General features: G+C 39.1%; 2 protein-coding genes across 7 annotated transcripts in view; one reads left to right on the plus strand and one right to left on the minus strand.

The window, feature by feature from the left end:
• The window catches only part of APOO (apolipoprotein O), a 172,427-nt gene extending 161,639 nt beyond the window's left edge, over nt 1-10,788 (minus strand). For 3 of the 4 annotated variants that reach the window (XM_058184601.1, XM_058184605.1, XM_058184604.1), the window contains exon 1: nt 10,714-10,788. In XM_058184601.1, coding sequence (XP_058040584.1) covers nt 10,714-10,722 — 9 coding nt within the window. In that variant the 5' untranslated portion in view covers nt 10,723-10,788. The remainder of the gene's footprint in view (nt 1-10,713) is intronic. The other variant, XM_058184602.1, reaches the window with a different exon arrangement.
• Nucleotides 10,789-10,845: 57 nt separating this feature from the next.
• C5HXorf58 (chromosome 5 CXorf58 homolog) overlaps nt 10,846-21,522 on the plus strand; it is a 118,432-nt gene continuing 107,755 nt past the window's right edge. For all 3 annotated transcript variants that reach the window (XM_058184597.1, XM_058184598.1, XM_058184599.1), the window contains exon 1: nt 10,846-11,044. In XM_058184597.1, coding sequence (XP_058040580.1) covers nt 10,980-11,044 — 65 coding nt within the window. In that variant the 5' untranslated portion in view covers nt 10,846-10,979. The remainder of the gene's footprint in view (nt 11,045-21,522) is intronic.

Genomic DNA, 21,522 nt, shown 5'->3' on the forward strand with positions numbered 1-21,522 from the left:
ACTCCTGTGGATGGGCTTACAGTTAGTTATTATAGGAATTTACAGGATGAGATGTTAGGTCCTTAAAATTATTTAATCAGATACAAATAGGAGAATTCATGGAGAATCTTTTATTTCATTGATACCAAAAGAGGAACAGGATTGTTCTAAACCTGGAACTATAAATTTTTTAAATAATGATTATAAGATTTTAGTTAAAATAATAGCTAATAGATTAATGTTGATTTTGCAGCGAAAAATTCATAATGATCAATGATTTGGATCAGATTGATGATTAATTAAGATTTCTTGTTGAGGTTATTTAGAGTTTGATTTTGGCTACATTGCTATTGCATGCAATTTTTATGGATGTTTGGTTAGATTTAAAAGTGAAGAGATGAACATTTTGTTATTTTAAATTTTTGGTTTGCCAGTTTTAGATGCCTTATCAGTATTATTTTATCTTATTAATGCTCTATTATAGGATATTAGTAGAATAGCTCTGATATACAGAGATAGGTATGTAACAATATTTAGTCTACTGGCTTTTGTCTTTGATTCAAGATTGTTAATTTAATTAGAATATATGCTGTTATTGATAATGTCTAAGAATTTAGGGTGGAGAAAAATGTCTAAATATTTCTCTGTGAAATCTGGAGAATTAGGAATTTGATCTTGATTTCATGTGAGCTTAAAACATTTATTCATTCAAGCAGGACTGGCATAAATAGTTGATTTTAAATTGGGGAATAATATTTTAAATTTTTTAAATGTTTTTATGATTATAGAATAGTTCATTTAAATTCTAATTGTATATATTCTGTGTTTTTCTGGCTGTACAGAGTCCTTAGAAAGATATGAATAAAATAAAATAAAATAAAATAAATCAATCTGGATTTATAAAAGGGAGACAGATGAGAATAATGTTAGGCATTGTTAATTTAGAGTTAAGAAAATTTTATTCAGCAGCATTTATCTTGATGAAGAAAGCTTTTGATCATTGCATTGGGATTTTTATTTAAATTAATAGAAAAGATGCAATTTGAGATGGTTTTATAAGAATAATTAGGGCAATTTATGGAGACAGATTATAATTAATGGTAGCTTAACAGAACCTTTTAAGATTGCAAAGGAACAAGACAGGGATGTCCTATCACCATTATTATTCTAACTCTAGAACATTATTGAATACAGTAAAGGAGATAGAGGAATTAAAGTTAGACAACATGAATATAAGCTGAGGCTTTAACCTGGTGATTACTTTGCAAATATAAATCTAAAAATCTTTGAAAATAATTGATCAATATGGGTTTGGGTTTAAGGTAAATCAGAAAGACAAAATAATAGAGGCTCCAGTGGCGTCATCCTGCTGGGTGCTCAAACAGAGCACTCCGTGTTAGAAGATTGTAAAGTCAGTGAAACAGAAAATAAATCACTGTTCACTGAGCTTAGCATAATCTCTGGGTGATTAAATTGTGGAAGAGTGGCAGGTCTGACAGGGGTTTGCTCTTAAGGCGAATTTTCCTGGATTTATGACCCAGAATTCCACTCCTTCAACTTCAAAGCTGTTTTTATCAGGAAAAGGAGGAATGTTGCTTCTGCTCAAAACTTATTAAATTGATTGATATTCCAAGCAGGCGAATTTCTGCGTTGAACTTTGATGTAGAATCAGCACAAGTACCGACTCCTTTTGAAATGAAACCTTTCTTTGTCTTTGATTAATTGACTTTTAAAATGGCGTCTGAAAGTGAAAGTAAAATTTTTTAACGATGAAGCAGCGTTATTGTGGATTGTTACAACGGGTTTTTATACTGAAAGGAGGGAAGGAGAGTTATTAAGTTTGAATTCCTGATTCTTTTGAAGACAGAATGGCAGCTAAACCTTTAAAGCCTTCTGGAAGAAGGAGATCTGAACCAAGTCTTGAGGAAATAATGAAAGAACAATTAAAACTTTCTGTAGATAGGCAAAAGAGATGATGGAGAATTTTAATGCAAAAATAAGAGAAGATATTCTTATGGCAGTTCAAGGACTGAGTAAAAATTGAAGGATTGGAAGTGGAAATGCAACAGATCTCTCAGTCAAATAAGCATTTAGAAGATGAAATGAAAGGTGTTCAGAAAAAGTGGATCAAAATGAAGATCAGGTTGTGATATTACAATATAAACTTATGGAAGGAGCTCTTAGAATTCGTGGTATGCAGAAGGCGTGAGAAGACTTAAGAAAAATTATATCAGAAGCATTGGCTGAATTTATTGAAGTGGACAAGAGGTAGCTTACCAAATTGATAAAATATATAGAGTTAATTCTGGATTGCAAGACAGAAACCTTCCTCGGGACATTGTGGTTTGTTTTGTGAAAAGGACTATGAGAAATCAAATTCTGCAAGTTTCATATCAGACAACTTTAAAAATTGGAGAACAGGAGTTGAAGGTGTTGAAAGAGATTCCTTCAAAGATGTTAAGAGACAGGAAGAATTTGCTTTTTACACAAGAACTTAAAAACATCAGATTCAATTCAGATGGGAGGTGCCAGTTGGACTGACACTATTCTATCAAGGAAGGAGATATAGAATTGACACTGTTTTAAAGGCAAAGTTTTCTTTCTACAGTTTTGAAAGTCGAAATAGAAGTGATAGAAAAACTTCAAGAGACTCAAGAAGGCGTGGTGACCCAAGAGTCTTTATTGCTGCCAGTATTAGAGGAACCACAAGAGCAAAGGGTGACAAGAGGGCCCTTAAGCGTAAAGAGCAACAGTCTCAAAGTAAAGTCAGGATCCCATTATGGAAGCTGTGGGAGGAGCTAGACGGAAGATACGGAGGAGGAGCTTCCGTTGTCTGCTTCAAAGCTTCAGGAGGCCAGTAATGGCAAATAGAATCTTGTCATGGAATGTTAATGGCTTGAATTCAGCTCAGAAAGAAGGAAAATATTTCACTACTTGAAACAATTTAAAATGATGTGATTTGTTTGCAAGAGACACATATAAAATTATCAGACCAAAAATATTTAATTAATTCAAAATTGGGTAACCATTTTGTTGCATCAGCTTTGGAAAAGAAGCATGGAATTGTTGTATATATCAGGAAGGATATACCAGCTAAGCTAATTGAGGCAGATATTCAAGGAAGATTTATTGCTATTGAACTGGTGATAGATGCAAAAAGACTTTGTTGATAGGTATTTATGCACCTAATCAGCAACAAGAAAAGTTTTACAAAATGTTGAGAGGTTGACCTCTGGGATTATAGTTCGTTTATTTTATTAGGAGACTGGAATGGAGTAATTGATACAAGAAGGATAAGAGAACCTCCTCCAAGAAGATACCTATACATGCAAAATTACCAAAATCCTTTTTGAAATGATGGAAGACTTTGAGTTTAGAGATATATGGAGGTTACGGAATCCAGATGAGAGAGATTTTACTTTTTCTGATAGGCATCAATCTTTTCACATTGATTTTATTTTAATTTCTAATGACTTGCTTTCTAGGGTGAAGAAAGCGAAGATATTTCCGGTGTTTAACTGACCATAGCCCAGTATGGATGGAATTATTACAAGGAAAAAGGTGGTAGAACATGGAGGTTGAATGAAAATCTGTTTAGATATGAGGATAATGTAACTTATTGTAAGAAACAGTTAAAGAATTTTTGATTTTAATATGTACAAAGGGACACCTATAGGAACTGTGGGAAAGAGCAAAGCGTTTATTAGAGGATATTGATTTTATTTGGACAATAGGCAAGGAATAATAAACAAAAGCGTAGATATTTGGAAGAAGAAATTCAAAGGAAGCAACAGTTATTAATTCAAAACCCACAAGATCATAAACTTAAAGAGGCTATAAAATATTACAGAGTCAATTTAATATGTTAATGGCAGACCAGGTGGCAGAATATACAATATACTAAACATAATACCTTTTGTAATGCAAATAAACCTGGGAGATGGTTGGCATATAATTTAAGGAAGAAACAGAAAGCACGTGTCATACAAAAATAGAATATAAAGGTAAAGAGATATCAACAGGATAAAATTAAAAAGGCATTCTCAGAATTTTATACTGCACTATATGCAAAAGACAAAATATTGAATAGGGACATTTATGATTATTTGAAAGATTATAAGGTTAATATTCTAACATTAGAACAGAGGAGGAGCTGAACGGCCGATAGCTACTGGAGAAATAGTGGAGGCAATTAAACAATTAAAATGGGAAAACCCTGGTACAGATGGTCTTACAGCAACTTATTATAAAAAACACAGGATGAAATATTAGGCCCACTTAAAGAATTATTTAATCAGATACAATTAGGGTGGAATACCCCGTCATGGAAAACATCTTTTATTTCACTGATACGAAGAGGAGCAAGACTGCTCTAAACCTGGTAACTATAGGCCGATTTCACTTTTAAATAATGATTATAAGATTTTTGTAAAAATAATAGCAAATAGATTAATGTTAGTTTTACAACAAAGAATTCATACTGATCAATCTGGTTTTATAAAAGGGAGGCAGATGAGGAATAATGTTAGACAGATTATTAATATATTGGAATATTTGGAAAAGAAGAATACTTCAAGCACTTATTTTTTGGGATGCAGAGAAAGCCTTTGATCGATTGCATTGGGATTTTTTATTTAAATTAATAGAGAAAATGCAATTTGGAGACTGTTTTATTAGAATAATTAAAGCGATTTATGGAGAGCAAACAGATTATAGTAAATGGTAGTTTGACAGAAGTTATTAAGATTGCGAAAGGAACAAGACAGGGATGTCCCTTATCACCATTATTGTTTGTTTTGACTCTGGAACCATTATTAGATAAAATACGAGAATTAATGAAAATAGAGGGAATTAAGATTAGACAATATGAGTACAAAGTTAGAGCTTTTGCAGATGATGTAGTGGTTACGTTAACGAATCCTATAAATTCAAGTAGATTTTTGTTGGAAGTAATTGATAAATATGGAAAGGTATCAGGATTTAAAATAAATCAGAATAAAACAAAAGTGATAATTAAAAATATGTCTATACAACAGAAACAAAAACTAGAGGAAATGACAGGATTTGAGGTAGTAAAAAAGGTTAAATATTTAGGGGTCTATATTAGCTCATCGAACAAGAAACTTTATAAGAATAATTATGACTTGCTATGGCAAAATGTTCAGAATGATATGAGTGGCTGGAAGAAATTGCAGTTATCCCTATTGGGAAGGATTAAAATGAATGTGTTACCTAGATTTTTGTTTCTGTTCCAGATGATACCAATAATTAAAAAGGATAAAAATTTGGAAGATTGGCAGATTGGGATTAACAAATTTATATGGCAGGGTAAAAAGCGAGGTTAAAATGAAAATAATACAGGACTCACGGGAAAGAGGTGGTTTAAGAATGCCTAACTTTAAACTATATTATGAAGCAGTAACCCTTTCAGTAATAAGTGACTGGTTTAACTTAACAGAGGAAAGAATTTTGAATATAGAAGGTTATGACTTGTTATATGGATGGCATGCGTACTTATTTTATGAAAAAAAAAGTGGATAAGGCTTTTAAGAATCACGTGTTGAGAAGTGCTCTTTTGGTCTGGAAAAATATTCCTATAAATTAGATTACAAGATTCCTATATGTGAGCCCTAGACATGCAATAGAGAATATAAATATAGAACAGAAACAGGAAATGATTACTTATAAAGAACTTTTGTATGCTGAAGGAGGTAGATTGCAATTAAAATCATTACAGGTATTAAAATGAAGAAGGAGGAATTATACTTGGTTTCAATATGGGCAAATAAGTGCTAGATGGAAAGAAGATCAAAAATTGGTATAATTAAAGGGAGGAAAATTTAATAAAGCAAATTAGAAATCAGACCCAGGAGCATATAAAGAGATTGTATAATGTGTTGCTTGAAATAGATTAGGAAAAGGATTTGGTAAAGGATTGTATGATAAAATGGGCACAGAATATTCAGGAACCAATAATGTTGGAAACATGGGAGAAAATTTGGGTTAGAAATGTTAAGTTTACACAAGCACAGAATTTAAGGAAAATTTTATAAGATGTTTTATAGATGGCATAGATCCCAAAAATTATCATGTATGTATCCTAATATCCAAGCGAAATGTTGGAGGTGTGATTGTGATGATGCTACATATTTTCATATTTGGTGGACTTGCAAGAAAATTAAGGTCTTTTGGATAAGAATTTGGTGGATTATTCAAAATGTACTGAAGAAGAAGATAAAGTTCCTGCCACAATTTTTCCTTTTGGGAATTATAACGGATTGTACAGGATTGAGACTAAATTGATTCTGAATTTAATAACAGCAGCAAGACTGTTGATTGGACAATACTGGAAGAAGAAGAGATACCTACAATAGAAGAATGGATATTGAAAGTTATTAATTTGGCTGAGATGGCTAAAATCTCAGCGTTTTAAAAGACAATACAGGAAAGATATTTAATTGAATGGAAAAAATGGATTGATTATCTACAAAACAGATATCAGATTAAGAAATATCAGATTGCCTTTGAATAATTAGAAAGTTATTTTATGTAATGGGGAGGGGGTTGGGAGACGAAAAGCTTTGGATGTGGTTATTTGGATTGGACTTTACCTTGTGATTGACCCGGGAAGCCGGGGTGGAAGGGTGTTTTTTTTTTGGTGGGAGGGAGGGGGAAAAAAGGGGGAAAATGTTTTTGTTTTTTTTAAAACTCTTTCAATAAAAAAAAAAAAGTGATAATAAAAAATATGGCCAGACAACAGAAAGAAAAATTAGAGGAAATAACAGGATTTGATATTGTAAAGAAGGTTAAATACTTAGGGGTCTATATTACATCGTCAAATGTGAAATTGTATAAGAATAACTATGAGGTTTTATGGCAAAAAGTTCAGAAGGAGTTGATTGTTTGGAAAAAATTGCAATTATCCTTGCTGGGGAGAATAGCTGCTATTAAAATGAATGTTTTACCTAGATTTTTATTCCTCTTTCAGATGATACCAATAATTAAGAAAGATAAGAATCTTGAGGAATGGCAGAAGGGAATTAATAAATTTATATGGGAAGGTAAAAAAGCTAGGGTTAAAATGAAAATAATTCAAGATTCCCGGGAAAGGGGAGGTTTAAAAATGCCCAATTTTAAATTATACTATGAAGCAGCTGCTCTCTCTGTAATAAGTGATTGGTTTAATTTAACGGAGGAAAGAATTTTGAATATAGAAGGTTATGACTTGCTATATGGATGGCATGCATATTTAATTTATGACAAAAAAGTGGATAAGGCCTTTAAAAATCATGTGTTAAGATCTGCTCTTCTGCGTGTTTGGAAAAAATACTCTTACAAACTAAATTATAAGGTTCCTATGTGGGCAAGTCCTAGACATACAATAGAGAATATAAATATAGAACAGAATCAGGAAATGATTACATATAAAAAACTTTTGTATACTGAAAGAGATAATTTGCAATTAAAATTTCTGCACGTACTAAAAGAAGGGAAAAATTATACTTGGTTTCAATATGAGCAACTACGTGCTAGATGGAAGGAAGATCAGAAAACTGGTATAGAGCAGAACGAGGGAAATTTGGTAAAGCAAATTAGAAATCAGTCTCAGGAGCATATAATGAGATTGTATAATGTGTTACTTGAAATAGATTCTGAAAGGGAGTTGGTAAAGGACTGTTTGATAAAGTGGGCACAAAATTTTCAGGAGCCAATATTATTGGAAACTTGGGGAAAAATTTGGGTTAGAAATGTTAAATTCACGCAGGTACAGAATCTGAGGGAAAATTTTTATAAAATGTTTTATAGATGGCACTTAGATCCTAAGAAATTATCGTGTATGTACCCAAATATGCAAGCAAAATGTTGGAGATGCAATTGTGATGATGCTACATATTTTCATATTTGGTGGACTTGTAAGGATATAAAGGCCTTTTGGATAAAAATTTGGTGGATTTTACAAAATGTTTTGAAAAAGAAGATAAAGTTCCTGCCGCAATTTTTTTTGTTGGGAATTATTACGGACTGTACAGTAATTGAGACTAAATTGATTTTAAATCTAATAACAGCAGCAAGATTACTAATAGGACAATAGGGAAAGGGGGGAAAATTTTCTGTAAAACTTTTTGAATAAAAAAAAAAAAAGAATGCAAGTAGTTTTGTTGCCACATTGGGACCACTTCTGGACTTTGTGCTTCAGGTTGAAAAAAAATGAAACTTTGATTTTGGGTTTTACTGATTAGACTGATTTGTTTTTATAGAAATGCTATGAATTATAAATGCTATAATTATGAAAAAATAAAAAAATGAGGTTTGATGTTAATGCTTTATTTTACTGCAATAGAGGGAGTCGGACGTCAACACTATTTTTTCTTCTTTTTTCCCTATCCCCTCACTTTTCTTTACTTCCCCCCCCCAGTGTTTTCCTATTTGCTTTTGTATTGTTGTATTTGATTCTATAGTCTAATAAAATATTTAAAGAAAAAAGGAATTTTTGTTGCCAATGTTGATATCATCTTGAATTCTACAATAAAATACATGCAATAATACTTTTTCTACCTTCCACTGCCCAGCATGCACTTTAGTCACCAAGAGTACCAATTACATTAAAAAAAAGTTAATTCTTTTAAATATATATTTAGAACTCACATTGTAATATAAATATACAGTATATAAGCACGATGACTACTGCAATGTGTAAATGGCAGTGCCCTTGAAAACTATCAACTGGTACAGTATGCAGTGCATGCCCTAGTACAGTGATGGCTAACCTGTGGAGGCTGGAAATGGCGTGTTCCATTAGGAAATGTGCAGTTTCTGGCCTCCAGAGGGCCTCCGGGGGGTGGGAAAGGCCGTTTTTGCCCTCCCCAGGCTGCTAGAAAAGCTCTGGAGCCTGGGGAGAGAGAAAAACGGGCCCTCCGGTCCCACTGGAAGTTGGCAAATGGAACGTATCCGGCCTCTGGAGTGCCTCCGGGGAGGTGGGGAAGGCCATTTTCCCCTTCCCCAGGCTCCTAGAAAGGCTCTGGAGCCTGAGGAGAGTGAAAAACAGGCCTTCCCCACCCCCTGGAGGCCTTCCGGAGGCCAGAAACAGCCTGTTTCCTAACTTCTGGTGGGTCTGGAAGGCCAAAAAATCAGCTGGCTGGCATGCTGGAGCTAAGCTAGGACAACGCTTGCGTGCCCACCAATATGGCTCCACATGCCACCCTAGGTTTGCCATCGCGGCTTTAATATGTCCATGTAACTCCTCTACTTTGCATGCTGCACTGTTGCCAGTTTAGTCCTACATAGCATAGGGCCTGGTATTTGGTTGCTTGTCTTCCATAGTATCTGTCCAGTCAATATGATCTGGCAGGGATGATTTGGATCTAGTTACCTTCAATTAAACAAGGACCCTGAAAACTTGCCTTCTCTGTCACAGTGCCTGCTCTATAGAATGATGTTTCCCCCAAGACCTAAACGGCCCACCCTGATATTTTGAAGGTGCCTGAAGACTTGAGTTACTTACAAAGTAATAAAGGCCTTGAGTTACTTACAAAGTAATAAAGGCGGGCTATGTACCCATCTAATAAATAGATTTAAATTATGTATTATTTATTTATCAAAAAATTCAATAGTAAAATCAATTACCTGAAGAAGTGAAATCTCTAGAATATGTGCAAGCAGGAACTAGACTGCCATCTGTTGGAGATCCTTAACTACATTGAATAGTGGAGCTGAACTCAATGCTCTCCATTTTATTATTCTATTTTAATAGGGATAAAAAGCTAACAAGAAGTTAACGTTATAATTAAACAATAAACCAATATGTCCAAATTGTATTATAAATGAACATTCAGCCTGGACTCTGAAAACAATTTCCCATTCAATAGTGAAGAGGACATGAATTCTCTTTTACAGGTTAGTTGACAATATGAATTTGAATGTTCATATAGATTATGAACTGGATTATGTTATTTCTATACTATTACCTGTTGGTGTAATTCCTCCATACCAGGTTAACATTTAGCTTTGTTAATTATTGTATTTATTCTTTTTTATATCTGCTCTACAAGACAAACATGTTTTCAAAATAAGAAGTTCCCCATTCCTTTTACTACATCTTTCTCGAAATCTATGCCCTCTAGATATGCAACTGTATACCGGCTAGGAACCACCGAAGCTGTGATTCAGGACTTCTGGAGGCATTCAGGTTGACAAAAGTATGCATTCATTCAATCAATCGTCTATCTCATTCTTGCGATCAACTTTAAAATAAATACAGCAGCTGAATTAACTTTTTTAAAATGTGGGTGTTTTAGAGTTTTTCCTATTTCATTTTTGCATCATTTAACAGGAGGAAGAGTTTATATTTTGTGACTTTTTCCTAATTCTAATAAAGATAATACTGAACTATACATTCGGAAGTATTACTTTAGTTTTATCGATCATCGTTTTATTAGCCATTGAGCTGTTCATATCTCATTACGCGCTCTTCTTCTTTCGCCTCTTTTACCGTTCCTATTTATTTACTCGGTAAAAAAAATTGGCGTTCGAGGCTGGATAAACTGGCACGAGCGCAATACCGTCCCCTCTTCACCTAGCCTATCTCTAACTAACAAGCAAAAACCCAAAGAGAAAGTACTGCTCTACAGTTGATTTCAGACAGCTCAAAACATGCACGTTGCGTGGGCAGCACCAAAGATGGAGAAGGCTATGTCGCCAATTTTGTTCCTGAAAGTACTAAGCAAACTTTCTCACCTTGAACATAGCGGTGAAAATGTTTTCTCCTGATGTGTGGCCAGGGCTGATGACGTAAAACGTATGCGCTTGATATACGGGTACTGTATTGTAATAGTAAAAGGCGGCGGATGTTACGTGCCACTTTAAAAAAACAACAACACTACTCAGAGGCGGGTTTTGCTTGTCCTGCTTTCTGTTAAGTAGAGCGACTGGTATCTAGGCAACCGCTAAAAGCGGTTGAACTGGAGACGCTGAGGAAACGGGTCTTCGAGCCAAGGTGCGGTATGATGTGGAACGATGCGCCCACATCGCCTTTCGTCCTAAACGAAAAAGGAAAGGAAAAGCAGAGGTAAACCTTCCTCCCTGTTATTCCAGGAGACCGGGATAGCATAACCAGGTTTTGAACTCTATTGTGAACGGTAACTTGTTCTCTTTGTAGTTTATAAAATTATATAAGCTATATGTTAGATCTAGCATACTTGCCTAAAATAAAAATCAATAGTCTCTTTTCAGCATGGAAATTGAATTTATTTTGTTGCCTCCAAACTCAGGAAACCCGAATGTGGCATGGAACTGATAAGAAGTTGATGCCTGAATCTGAGACACACACAAATGGGCTTCTTTGCCCACCTGAAAATACGAATCATCAAGTAATTCAGGCAAAGCAAAAAAACATTTATTAAAGGGAGGGTCAAGTATTTCCCTTTTTTTTTAATTAAGAAGTTTTACAAAAGATTTTCTCCCCCGCCCCCATATCCACCCCCTTCCCTTCCCCTCCCTCCTCCCTCCCCCCCAAGACTTCCCAGAACAGAATAAAGGATATAAGATTAACAATCATAAATTAAAATACAACATAAGTCATAATCCATAGTCACTCCTTTCTCTAAAACCTTAACTCCCCTTCCAGAAACAAGAAAGTACATTCTTCTTTCAGTCCATTATGTATCAATCCATTCCACTCCTAAAGTCTTCAGCATCTTCCAGTTAAATTGGTATTTCCAGTTCTTCAATAAAGTACATAGTTTTTAATATCCAATCTTCATCGATCAATGCCTAAACAACGTTCCCTCTTCCAATATTCATCAGGAATTCTTCTATAATATCTTTCTTCCTTAAACAGTCTCTCAAAAATAGTTCATATTTCCAACTTAAATTCTTAATTTTTCAATCTCCAAAAATAAGCGACATTCTATCTTCTCATATCTTTAGTATCAATTACATACATCAAATAACATTGCTAATATTAATATTAAACCTCCATAATATGTCAATTATACTAATTAAAATCTTTGATTTAGGTTACATATGTCAGATAACAGTATTAAAATTACACCTATTTATATCCAAAATATATCAATTATAACAATTAAATTCTATTTAACCAAATAACAATATTACATCCATAAACAATCTCTCAAATATAATATTTAATCCAAATTCATAAATTTTACTTCTATCCTCCTCAAATAATACCCCTAACATTACACTTTTACATCCAAAATAAATCATTTATAAGGATTAACCATATTCAAATTTATTAGAATTAAACATTCTCCCTCCCCTTATCTTCTATCTTACACTTTTTCCACCATCTGCTCACCAATCATCTTAACATTAACAATAAAGGATTTCCAATCTTTAATACATTGGTATAGAAATCTCTAGCTTTAACAACTGTGTTAAGAAAATACTTTCTTCCTTTATAATTCACTGTTAGGCCAGCTGGAACCTCCCATCTAAAATATATCTGATGTTTCTTAAGCTCATCCACTAAAAAAGCAAATTCTTTTCTCTTTCTTATCATTTTAGGAGGAATTTCCTTCATCATTATTATATCTTGTCTTAATATTTGAAATTTATTTTTATAAAATGCTTGTAAAATTCCATACCTAATCTTCTTGGTTGTAAAATAAATAACCACATCTCTCGGCAAACGCTTCTGCCTTGCCAACCAAGGATTAACACGATAGATTTTTTCAATATTAACTTCAAAATCTTCTGGTTCCACTCCCTCTATCTGAGCAAAAGCCTGAGTAAAAATCTCTTTTAAATTTTCCTGCCTACATTCTCTTAATCCCCTCATCCTTATAGCGTATTCCATTAATCTATATTGTAATATAACCCTTTCTTCATCTGCCCTATCCATCTTAACCTGGATAGCATTTATTTTATTTTCTAAATTCAAATTAATTGGATTCTTTTGAACTTCCTCTATTTTCCTTTGCAAATCTAAGTTAATTTGGTTAAGTTCTTCCAGTCTTTCCTCCATCTGAATACTAGATACCAATAATGGCGTAATTGAATCCTGTATCTTTTTCATAGCCCCCCTCTGCTCTTCCACCACATCTTTAAGATCCAATATTTCTTTCTCCATTTCATATAAGTTTTTGATCCTGTAAAAAATTCCTTAAACCTTCCTTGATATCTTCTTTTAACTTCCGTACCTGAGCTGAAGAAATTTCCAAAATTTTAGTAGTAGTTAATGCTGTTTGCTTAAAAGCCATTTTTAAACTATGTCATCAACCAAAAAGAAAAAAAAAAGAGGCTTCGATAAACTTTTCTTCTTAAACACTATAATAAAAAGAAAAAGGTAAAAAAAAATCATAAACAATTCTTATTCATTCCATTTAAAAAATATCTTGTTATATTCTTCTTATAGGTTCCATGCCAGCAGTTGTAATAAGCATTTCCTTAACTTTCACTTCCAATACACAAAGCACCATTTGCTTTCAATACACAAAGAAAGTCTAGTATTTTCATAGGGTATAGAAACTACAGAAACATGACATTTGGTATATGTAATACATTAGAAAGCAAGTCAAACAATAAAAAACATTGATCAATCAGAGTAGAGCTGGAAAGGACATTGGAGGTCTTCTAGATCTAGTCCAACTTTCTGTTCAAGCAGGAGACCCTATATTATTTCAGTCAAGTGGATGACCAGTCTCTTCTTAAAAACTTCCAATGCTGAAGTACCCACAACTTCTGACAGAAAGCTGTTCCACTGGTTAATTGTCCTCACTGTTAGGAAGTTTCTTCTCAATTCCACATTACCTCTCTCCTTGATTAGTTTCCATCCATTCTTGTCCTGCCCTTTGGTGTTTTGAAAAATAAACTGACTCCCTCTTCTTTATAGAAACCTCTCATATACTGGAATACTGCTGTCATGTCCCACCTAGTCCTCCTTTTCTCTAGACTAGCCAAACCCAAATCCTGCAACTGTTCTTCATATATTTTAGTGTCCAAGCCTTTAATTATCTTACTAAAAGACTTAAACAATAGAAAAGACTGATTCTAGATAATGTTTCACTAGTGGCACATTTATGAGTTACATTATTCTTTCCCATCTGGGTTTGTATCGTTCTTAAAACTTGCAAGGGACTGCCACAAAGAGGAGGGGATCGACCTATTCTCCAAAGCACTTGAAGGCAGGACAAGAAGCAATGGATGGAAAATAATCAAGGAGAGAAGCAACCTAAGGAGAAATTTCCTGAGAGTTAGAACAATTGTTCAGTGGAATGACTTGCCTCTGGAAGTTGTGGGCGCTCCAACACAGGAGGTTTTTAAGAAGAGTGGATAACCATTTTTTTGAAATGGTATAGGGTTTTCTCCCTGAGCAGGGAGTTAGAACTGCAAGGTCCCTTCCAACTCTGTTGTTTTTATTTATTTATTTATTTATTTATTTATTTATCGTATTTGTATACCGCCCTATCTCCCTCGGGACTCAGGGCGGTTCACAGGCAAATAAAAAGGTACATATAAATACAGAATAAAATATCAATTAAAAAACTTATTCTACACAGCCAAATAGTTAGAAAAGAACAATATAAATAATAAAACCCATTAAAACCCGTATAAATTTAAAATCTAATCCAGTCCTGCGCAGATGAATAGATATGTTTTAAGCTCGCGGTGGAAGGTTCGGAGGTCCGGAAGTTGACGAAGTCCTGGGGGGAGTTCGTTCCAGAGGGTGGGAGCCCCCACAGAGAAGGCCCTTCCCCTGGGTGTTGCCAAACGACACTGTCTAGCAGACGGCACCCTAAGGAGTCCCTCTCTGTGAGAGCGCACAGGTCGGTGAGAGGCATTCGGTAGCAGCAGGCGGTCCCGTAAATAGCCCGGCCCTATGCCATGGAGCGCTTTAAAGATAGTTACCAGAACCTTGAAGCGCACCCGGAAGGCCACAGGTAGCCAGTGCAGTCTGCGCAGGAGAGGTGTCACATGGGAGCCACAAGGGGCTCCCTCTATCACCCGCGCAGCCGCATTCTGAACTAACTGAAGCCTCCGGGTGCCCCTCAAGGGGAGCCCCATGTAGAGAGCATTGCAGTAATCCAGACGAGACGTCACGAGGGCGTGAGTGACCGTGCATAGGGCATCCCGGTCTAGAAAGGGGTGCAACTGGCGAACCAGGCGAACCTGGTAAAAAGCTCTCCTGGAGACGGCCATCAAATGATCTTCAAAAGACAGCCGTTCATCCAGGAGGACGCCCAAGTTGCGCACCCTCTCCATCGGGGCCAGTGACTCGCCCCCAACAGTCAGCCGTGGACTCAGCTGACTGTACCGGGATGCCGGCATCTACAGCCACTCTGTCTTGGAGGGATTGAGCTTGAGCCTGTTTCTCCCCATCCAGACCCGTACGGCTTCCAGACACCGGGATAGCACTTCGATAGCTTCGTTGGGGTGGCCCGGTGTGGAAAAGTACAGCTGAGTGTCATCAGCGTACAGCTGGTACCTCACACCGAAGCCACTGATGATCTCACCCAACGGCTTCATATAGATGTTGAACAGAAGGGGCGAGAGAATCGACCCCTGAGGTACCCCACAAGTGAGGCGCCTCAGGGCCGACCTCTGCCCCCCTGTCAACACCGTCTGCGACCGATCGGAGAGATAGGAGGAGAACCACCGATAAACGGTGCCTCCCACTCCCAATCCCTTCAACCGGCGCAGCAGGATACCATGGTCGATGGTATCAAAAGCCGCTGAGAGGTCTAATAGGACCAGGGCAGAGGAGCAACCCCTATCCCTGACCCTCCAGAGATCATCCACCAACGCGACCAAAGCCGTCTCCGTGCTGTAACCGGGCCGGAAACCGGACTGGAACGGGTCTAGATAGACAGTTCTGTTAAGTGTTGTTCTGTTAAGTGTATTCAAGGACTTTTAGAATACTATTCTGCTCCACTCAGTTTCAAACAGAGAGATTGGTGGCAATAAATTTAATAATAATAATCCCTATCTTGACCCTCAGCGAGAAATTACCTTGACATAATTGTGGGACTTGTGTGCTCTGAGGAAGATAATTCAGAGAATTATACCAGAGTCAACTATACTAGACAGGTTTCATCAGAGAAGGAAGACAAAGAGTGTCTCTCATAAAAAATATGGTGAGATGTAAATTACAGAAACCCATACTGGCTCAATCATTGTCCTATCAATAAGGACCTAGGTGTTGGAGTTCTTGGACATCTGGTGAAAAACGGGCTAAATGACTCAGGACTGTTGGCTGAGCAACCAGGGCCAGCAGCTGCAGAAATGCTGAAAAAAAATGTATTTGCCCATTGCAAATATACAGAGATAGAAAGCAAAGAAATAATGATCTGTTATTACAGATCAAGCCCAGCAAGAAAAGGATATTTGAAAATAAAGCACAAAGGTAGTATCAATAATAATAGGTACCTTGGTTGCAATCACAAAACAACTGGAGCACCACTTGAATACCATTTGCATTGGTAAATTCACCATCAGTCAATTGCAAAAAACGGCTTTACTCAGGACAGCTTACATCCTGCGATGATACCTCTAACACTATCAAACATCAACATCTGCTTCTTCTCAGGTTCTTGGGAAGGATTCGATTGTTGGATAAAAATGCCAAATTAGTCTGAACATCTGGCTGACTGTGTGATGAAAGACATAATACTATTAGGTGCCTTGAATGCAAACCAAAACAACTGAAGCACCATTGTAACATCATTGGCATTGACAAAATGACCATCAGTCAATTGCAAAAGGCAACTTTATTTGGAACAGCTTACATCCGCGCCCTCTCCCTTCCCCCGTTTGGTGGGGGCTTTGGGACGTATAACATCCTCTGGGCATTTTGTGATCTCTTTGGGAGCTGTTGCTGGGCCATATTGGAGTCGGACTGGAGTTCTGGGAGCTGTTGGGAGTTGCTGGGAGTTCCATCTGGAGACAGCGTTGGACTTGGAAGGCGACTTGGATGACAGCTATGGAGCGCCTTTCCCTTCCCCCCCTCTTTTTGGGACCCGGATATTTTTCTGGACAGATTATGCTATTTAAGTCCTGGACTATTGGTTCTGGAGTATGGACTTACCAGGACCGTACCATGGGTCTGATGGTTAGAATATATTTTACATCTTATATGCCATATGTTACATCTTATATCCCATTTGTACCATGGATGCTGACTGTCCATTTTTACATCTTATGTCATCTTATATCTGGATCCTAATTAGAGAGCTACCTCATGAGAACATCTCTGTTAACATCTCTGTTAGTCTGGGACAATCTATTTTCTGCTGACTTTTATTGTTTACTGCATGTGCTATTCTAGATCCGAACTCTTGCGCCTGCGAGGTGCCCCCGCCTCATGGGAACGGCCTGCTACTTTACCTAAGGCCGGCCTCAATGACGGGTCTTGGGACCCACAGAGGTGGCATGCGAAGAGAAAGAGCCTTTGGGGTTTTAGATAGGGCATTTTAAGGGGTGGGAGGGTTAGGCGGGTGTTGGGGTAACCCGTCGGGAGGAAACCAGTCCCTCGCGGGCTCATGGCGATTATTTAGTGGGTTCGGAGGTTATGGGGGAAAGTGTTCCTTTTGCGGTGGTTCCATTTGCACGGTAAGTGGGAGGGCAGATATGGCGGAAGGGGGATCGTATCGGTCTAGGGGGTCACGCGTTCGATGTTTGCAAGCGATCGCGTGCCCCGATCCCTCTGACTTTTCCCGTTCCCCGGATGGTCAAGACCCTCAGAGCCTGGGCCTTCGTCTGATGTTATGCAACGCACGGTCCGTGGCCAATAAGGCCCCCCTAATATATGATCTTATTCAGGGGGGCGCCGCGGATCTTATAGGCGTTACGGAGACCTGGTTGGGCACTGAAGGGGGCGTCCCCCTGGTCGAAATGTGCCCACCGGGTTTCCGTGCATTCCATCAGCCGAGGGCCCAGGGTAGGGGTGGGGGGGTTGCGGTTGCTATTAAAGAGAGTCTAGAGCCGAGGGAGACCACTGTACCTCAGATTGCTGGGTGTGAATCCCTCTTTGTGAGATGGGGTCATAGGTGTCAGATGGGCTTGCTGATCACGTACCTGGCTCCTTGCTGCGTGACAGCTGCCCTGCCTGAGCTCCTGGAGGTGCTTGCCGGGGTGGCAGTGGAGACCCCCAGACTTTTAGTCATGGGGGACTTTAACTTGCCATCTGCCGGCGCGTCATCGACAGTGGCTCGGGAGTTCATGGCTTCCATGACGGCCTTGGACCTGACTCAAGTAGTGGATGGCCCCACTCACATCGGGGGTGGCACTCTGGACCTTATTTTTATCTCTGGTCAGTGGTTGAAGGATCTGGATTTGAGAGATGTAGTCATAGAACCTTTGTCATGGTCAGATCACTCTCTCCTTCGCCTGGACTTTCTGACCGCCACTCACCACGCAGGGAGGCGGAACCACAACGTTGGTTCCGTCCCAGGCGCCTGATGGACCCGGAGAGGTTCCGGACGGAGCTTGGGCCACTTCCTGAGGTCTGGCTCACGGCACGGCAGAGGAACTAGCCGCAGCCTGGCAGCGGGCTGCGGCTGGGGCTAGACCGTGTCGTGCCTCTGCGACCTCTGACCCGGCGCAGATCCCAACCGGCTCCTTGGTTCTCCGAGGAGCTGAGGGGATGAAACGCGAAGACGCCTAGAGAGCTCCTGGAGGTCTAGCCGTTTAGAGGCTGATCGGACACTAGTTGGGTCCTATACTAGGACCTACCTGGTGGCACTGAGGGAAGCGAGGCGTTGCTCGCCTCCTCCCTCATTGCGTCGGCAGATAACCGCCCAGCCGCCCTGTTTGGGTGACCCGTTCCCTCCTTCACCAGGGGCGGGATGACCCGTTGCAGGGGCGTGCTGAGGAGTTTAACGGTTATCTATCGATAAAATCGTTCAGCTTGAGACGGTTTAGACCAAAATTGCGGCGATTCAGATGAGGCGTCTGAGGGTGGTCTTGGTGATATTTTTGGGATGAGTTTGACCCTGTGGCTCCGAGGACATGGACAGGTTGCTGGGTAGGCTGAATGCCTGCGTGTTTACTGGACCCGTGCCTCCTGGTTGGTGCTGGCCACTCAGGAGGTGACACGAGGCTGGCTCCAGGCGATTCTGAGTGCCTCCTTGTTGGAGGAGTCTTTCCGGCCGCCTTGAAAGAGGCGGTGGTGAGGCCCTCCTCAAGAAGCCCTCCTGGACCCGGCTGTTTTAGGTAATTATCGTCCGGTCTCCAACCTTCGCCAGGCGAAGGTTGTAGAAATATGGTGGCATATCAGTTTCCCCTGCACCTGGATGAAACTGTCTATCTGGACCCGTTCAGTCCGGTTTCCGGCCCGGTTACAGCACGGAGACGGCTTTGGTCGCGTTGGTGGATGATCTCTGGAGGGCCAGGGATAGGGGTTGTTCCTCTGTCCTGGTCCTATTAGACCTCTCAGCGGCTTTCGATACCATCGACCATGGTATCCTGCTGCGCGGTTAGAGGATTGGGAGTGGGAGGCACCGTTTATCGGTGGTTCTCCTCCTATCTCTCCGACCGGTCGCAGACGTTGTTGACGGGGGGCAAGAGGTCGGCCCCGAGGCGCCTCACTTGTGGGGTGCCGCAGGGGTCGATTCTCTCGCCCCTTCTGTTCAACATCTACATGAAGCCGCTGGGTGAGATCATCAGTGGCTTCGGTGTGGGGTACCAGCTGTACGCTGATGACACCCAGCTGTACTTTTCCACACGGGCCACCCCAATGAAGCTATCGAAGTGCTGTCCCGGTGTTTGGAAGCCGTACGGGTCTGGATGGGGAGAAACAGGCTCAAGCTCAATCCTTCCAAGACAGAGTGGCTGTGGATGCTGGCATCCCGGTACAGTCAGCTGAGTCCTCGGCTGACTGTTGGGGGCGAGTCATTGGCCCCGATGGAGAGGGTGCGCAATCTGGGCGTTCTCCTGGATGAACGGCTGTCTTTTGAAGACCATTTGACGGCCGTCTCCAGGAGAGCTTTCCACCAGGTTCGCCTGGTGCGCCAGTTGCGCCTTTCTAGACCGGGATGCCTTATGCACGGTCACTCACGCCTCGTGACGTCTCGCCTGGATTACTGCAATGCTCTCTACATGGGGCTCCCTTGAGGGGCATCCGGAGGCTTCAGTTAGTCAGAATGCGGCTGCGCGGGTGATAGAGGAGCCCTCGTGGCTCCCGTGTGACACCTCTCCTGCGCAGACTGCACTGGCTACCTGTGGCCTTCCGGGTGCGCTTCAAGGTGTTGGTGACAATCTTTAAAGCGCTCCATGGCATAGGGCCGGGTTATTTATGGGACCGCCTACTGCTACCAAATACCTCTCACCGACCCGTGCGCTCTCACAGAGAGGGACTCCTCAGGGTGCCGTCAGCTAGGCAGTGCCGTCTGGCGACACCCAGGGGAAGGGCCTTCTCTGTGGGGGCTCCCACCCTCTGGAACGAACTCCCTCCAGGACTACGTCAACTTCCGGACCTCCGAACCTTTCGTCGCGAGCTTAAAACATACTTATTCATATGCGCGGGACTGGATTAGGTTTTTAAAGTAATTGGTTTTAAGGGGTTTTTTATTATTTATACTGTTTTAATGATTTGGGCTTTAGAATAAGTTTTTTAATTGTCGTTTTAATCTGTATTTATATGTGTTTTAACTGCCTGTAAACCGCCCTGAGTCCGTAGGGAGATAGGGCGGTATATAAATATGATAAATAAATAAAATAAATAAATAAATAAATAAATAATATCTTCAGCACAGTGAAACATCAATATCTGCCTATCCTAAGTCCTTGGGAAGGACTCGATAAGTTGATAAAAATGCCAAATCTAGTCTAAACATCTGTGACCAACCATTATAATAATAATAACACCAGCCTCTTGCAAGTCTTTGGCAAGGACTCGATAGGTGGATATAAATTCCAAATGCAGTCTGAACATCTGGCTGACTGTGCAATGAATCATCATATGCTCTCTATTGCTTAGTGCTGAAAAGACGTTATCCCATATCAGTAGAAAGTCTTGGCTAACAAACAAAAAACATATTTTCCTGAAGTTTAAAAAGAGGTCTAGATTGCTAGGTTAAAATGCTAATATTTTTTAAAATGCTAATAATGAAGCCTAAAATTTCAAATAATATTTGTATGATGATGATAAAATATTTTGAAATACCATACTTAATATTGAAAAAAATTCCCAAAGCAGCTAAAATATATGCCGATTCTTCTCTTTAAATTGTTAACATTATATTCATATATAATGAGTAATAAATACATTTCCAATAAGTATAGAAAGTTATTTCTATATTTTTAATAAAGATGAAAAAAATGTTCATATAGAAAAGTAAACAGTAACATTAGGAATAATTTAATGATTGAAGGTGTTTTATGGTTTTGTGGAACTGATGGAAGGGATTTGACATTGCATGGAGAAATACAAAGTCATACAGTGGCATGATTAGTCCATATATCAAGGAACATATAGTAAGAAATAATGGAGTGAAAGAATAGACGGACATGGACATTGGCATTCAGGTGATCAGGAAGGCTAAAACAATTTGACAGCAGATATGGGTAGATAATAATATGAAAGAA

Source organism: Ahaetulla prasina, chromosome 5, assembly GCF_028640845.1.
Source record: "Ahaetulla prasina isolate Xishuangbanna chromosome 5, ASM2864084v1, whole genome shotgun sequence".
In the NCBI taxonomy this organism is placed as follows: domain Eukaryota; kingdom Metazoa; phylum Chordata; class Lepidosauria; order Squamata; family Colubridae; genus Ahaetulla; species Ahaetulla prasina.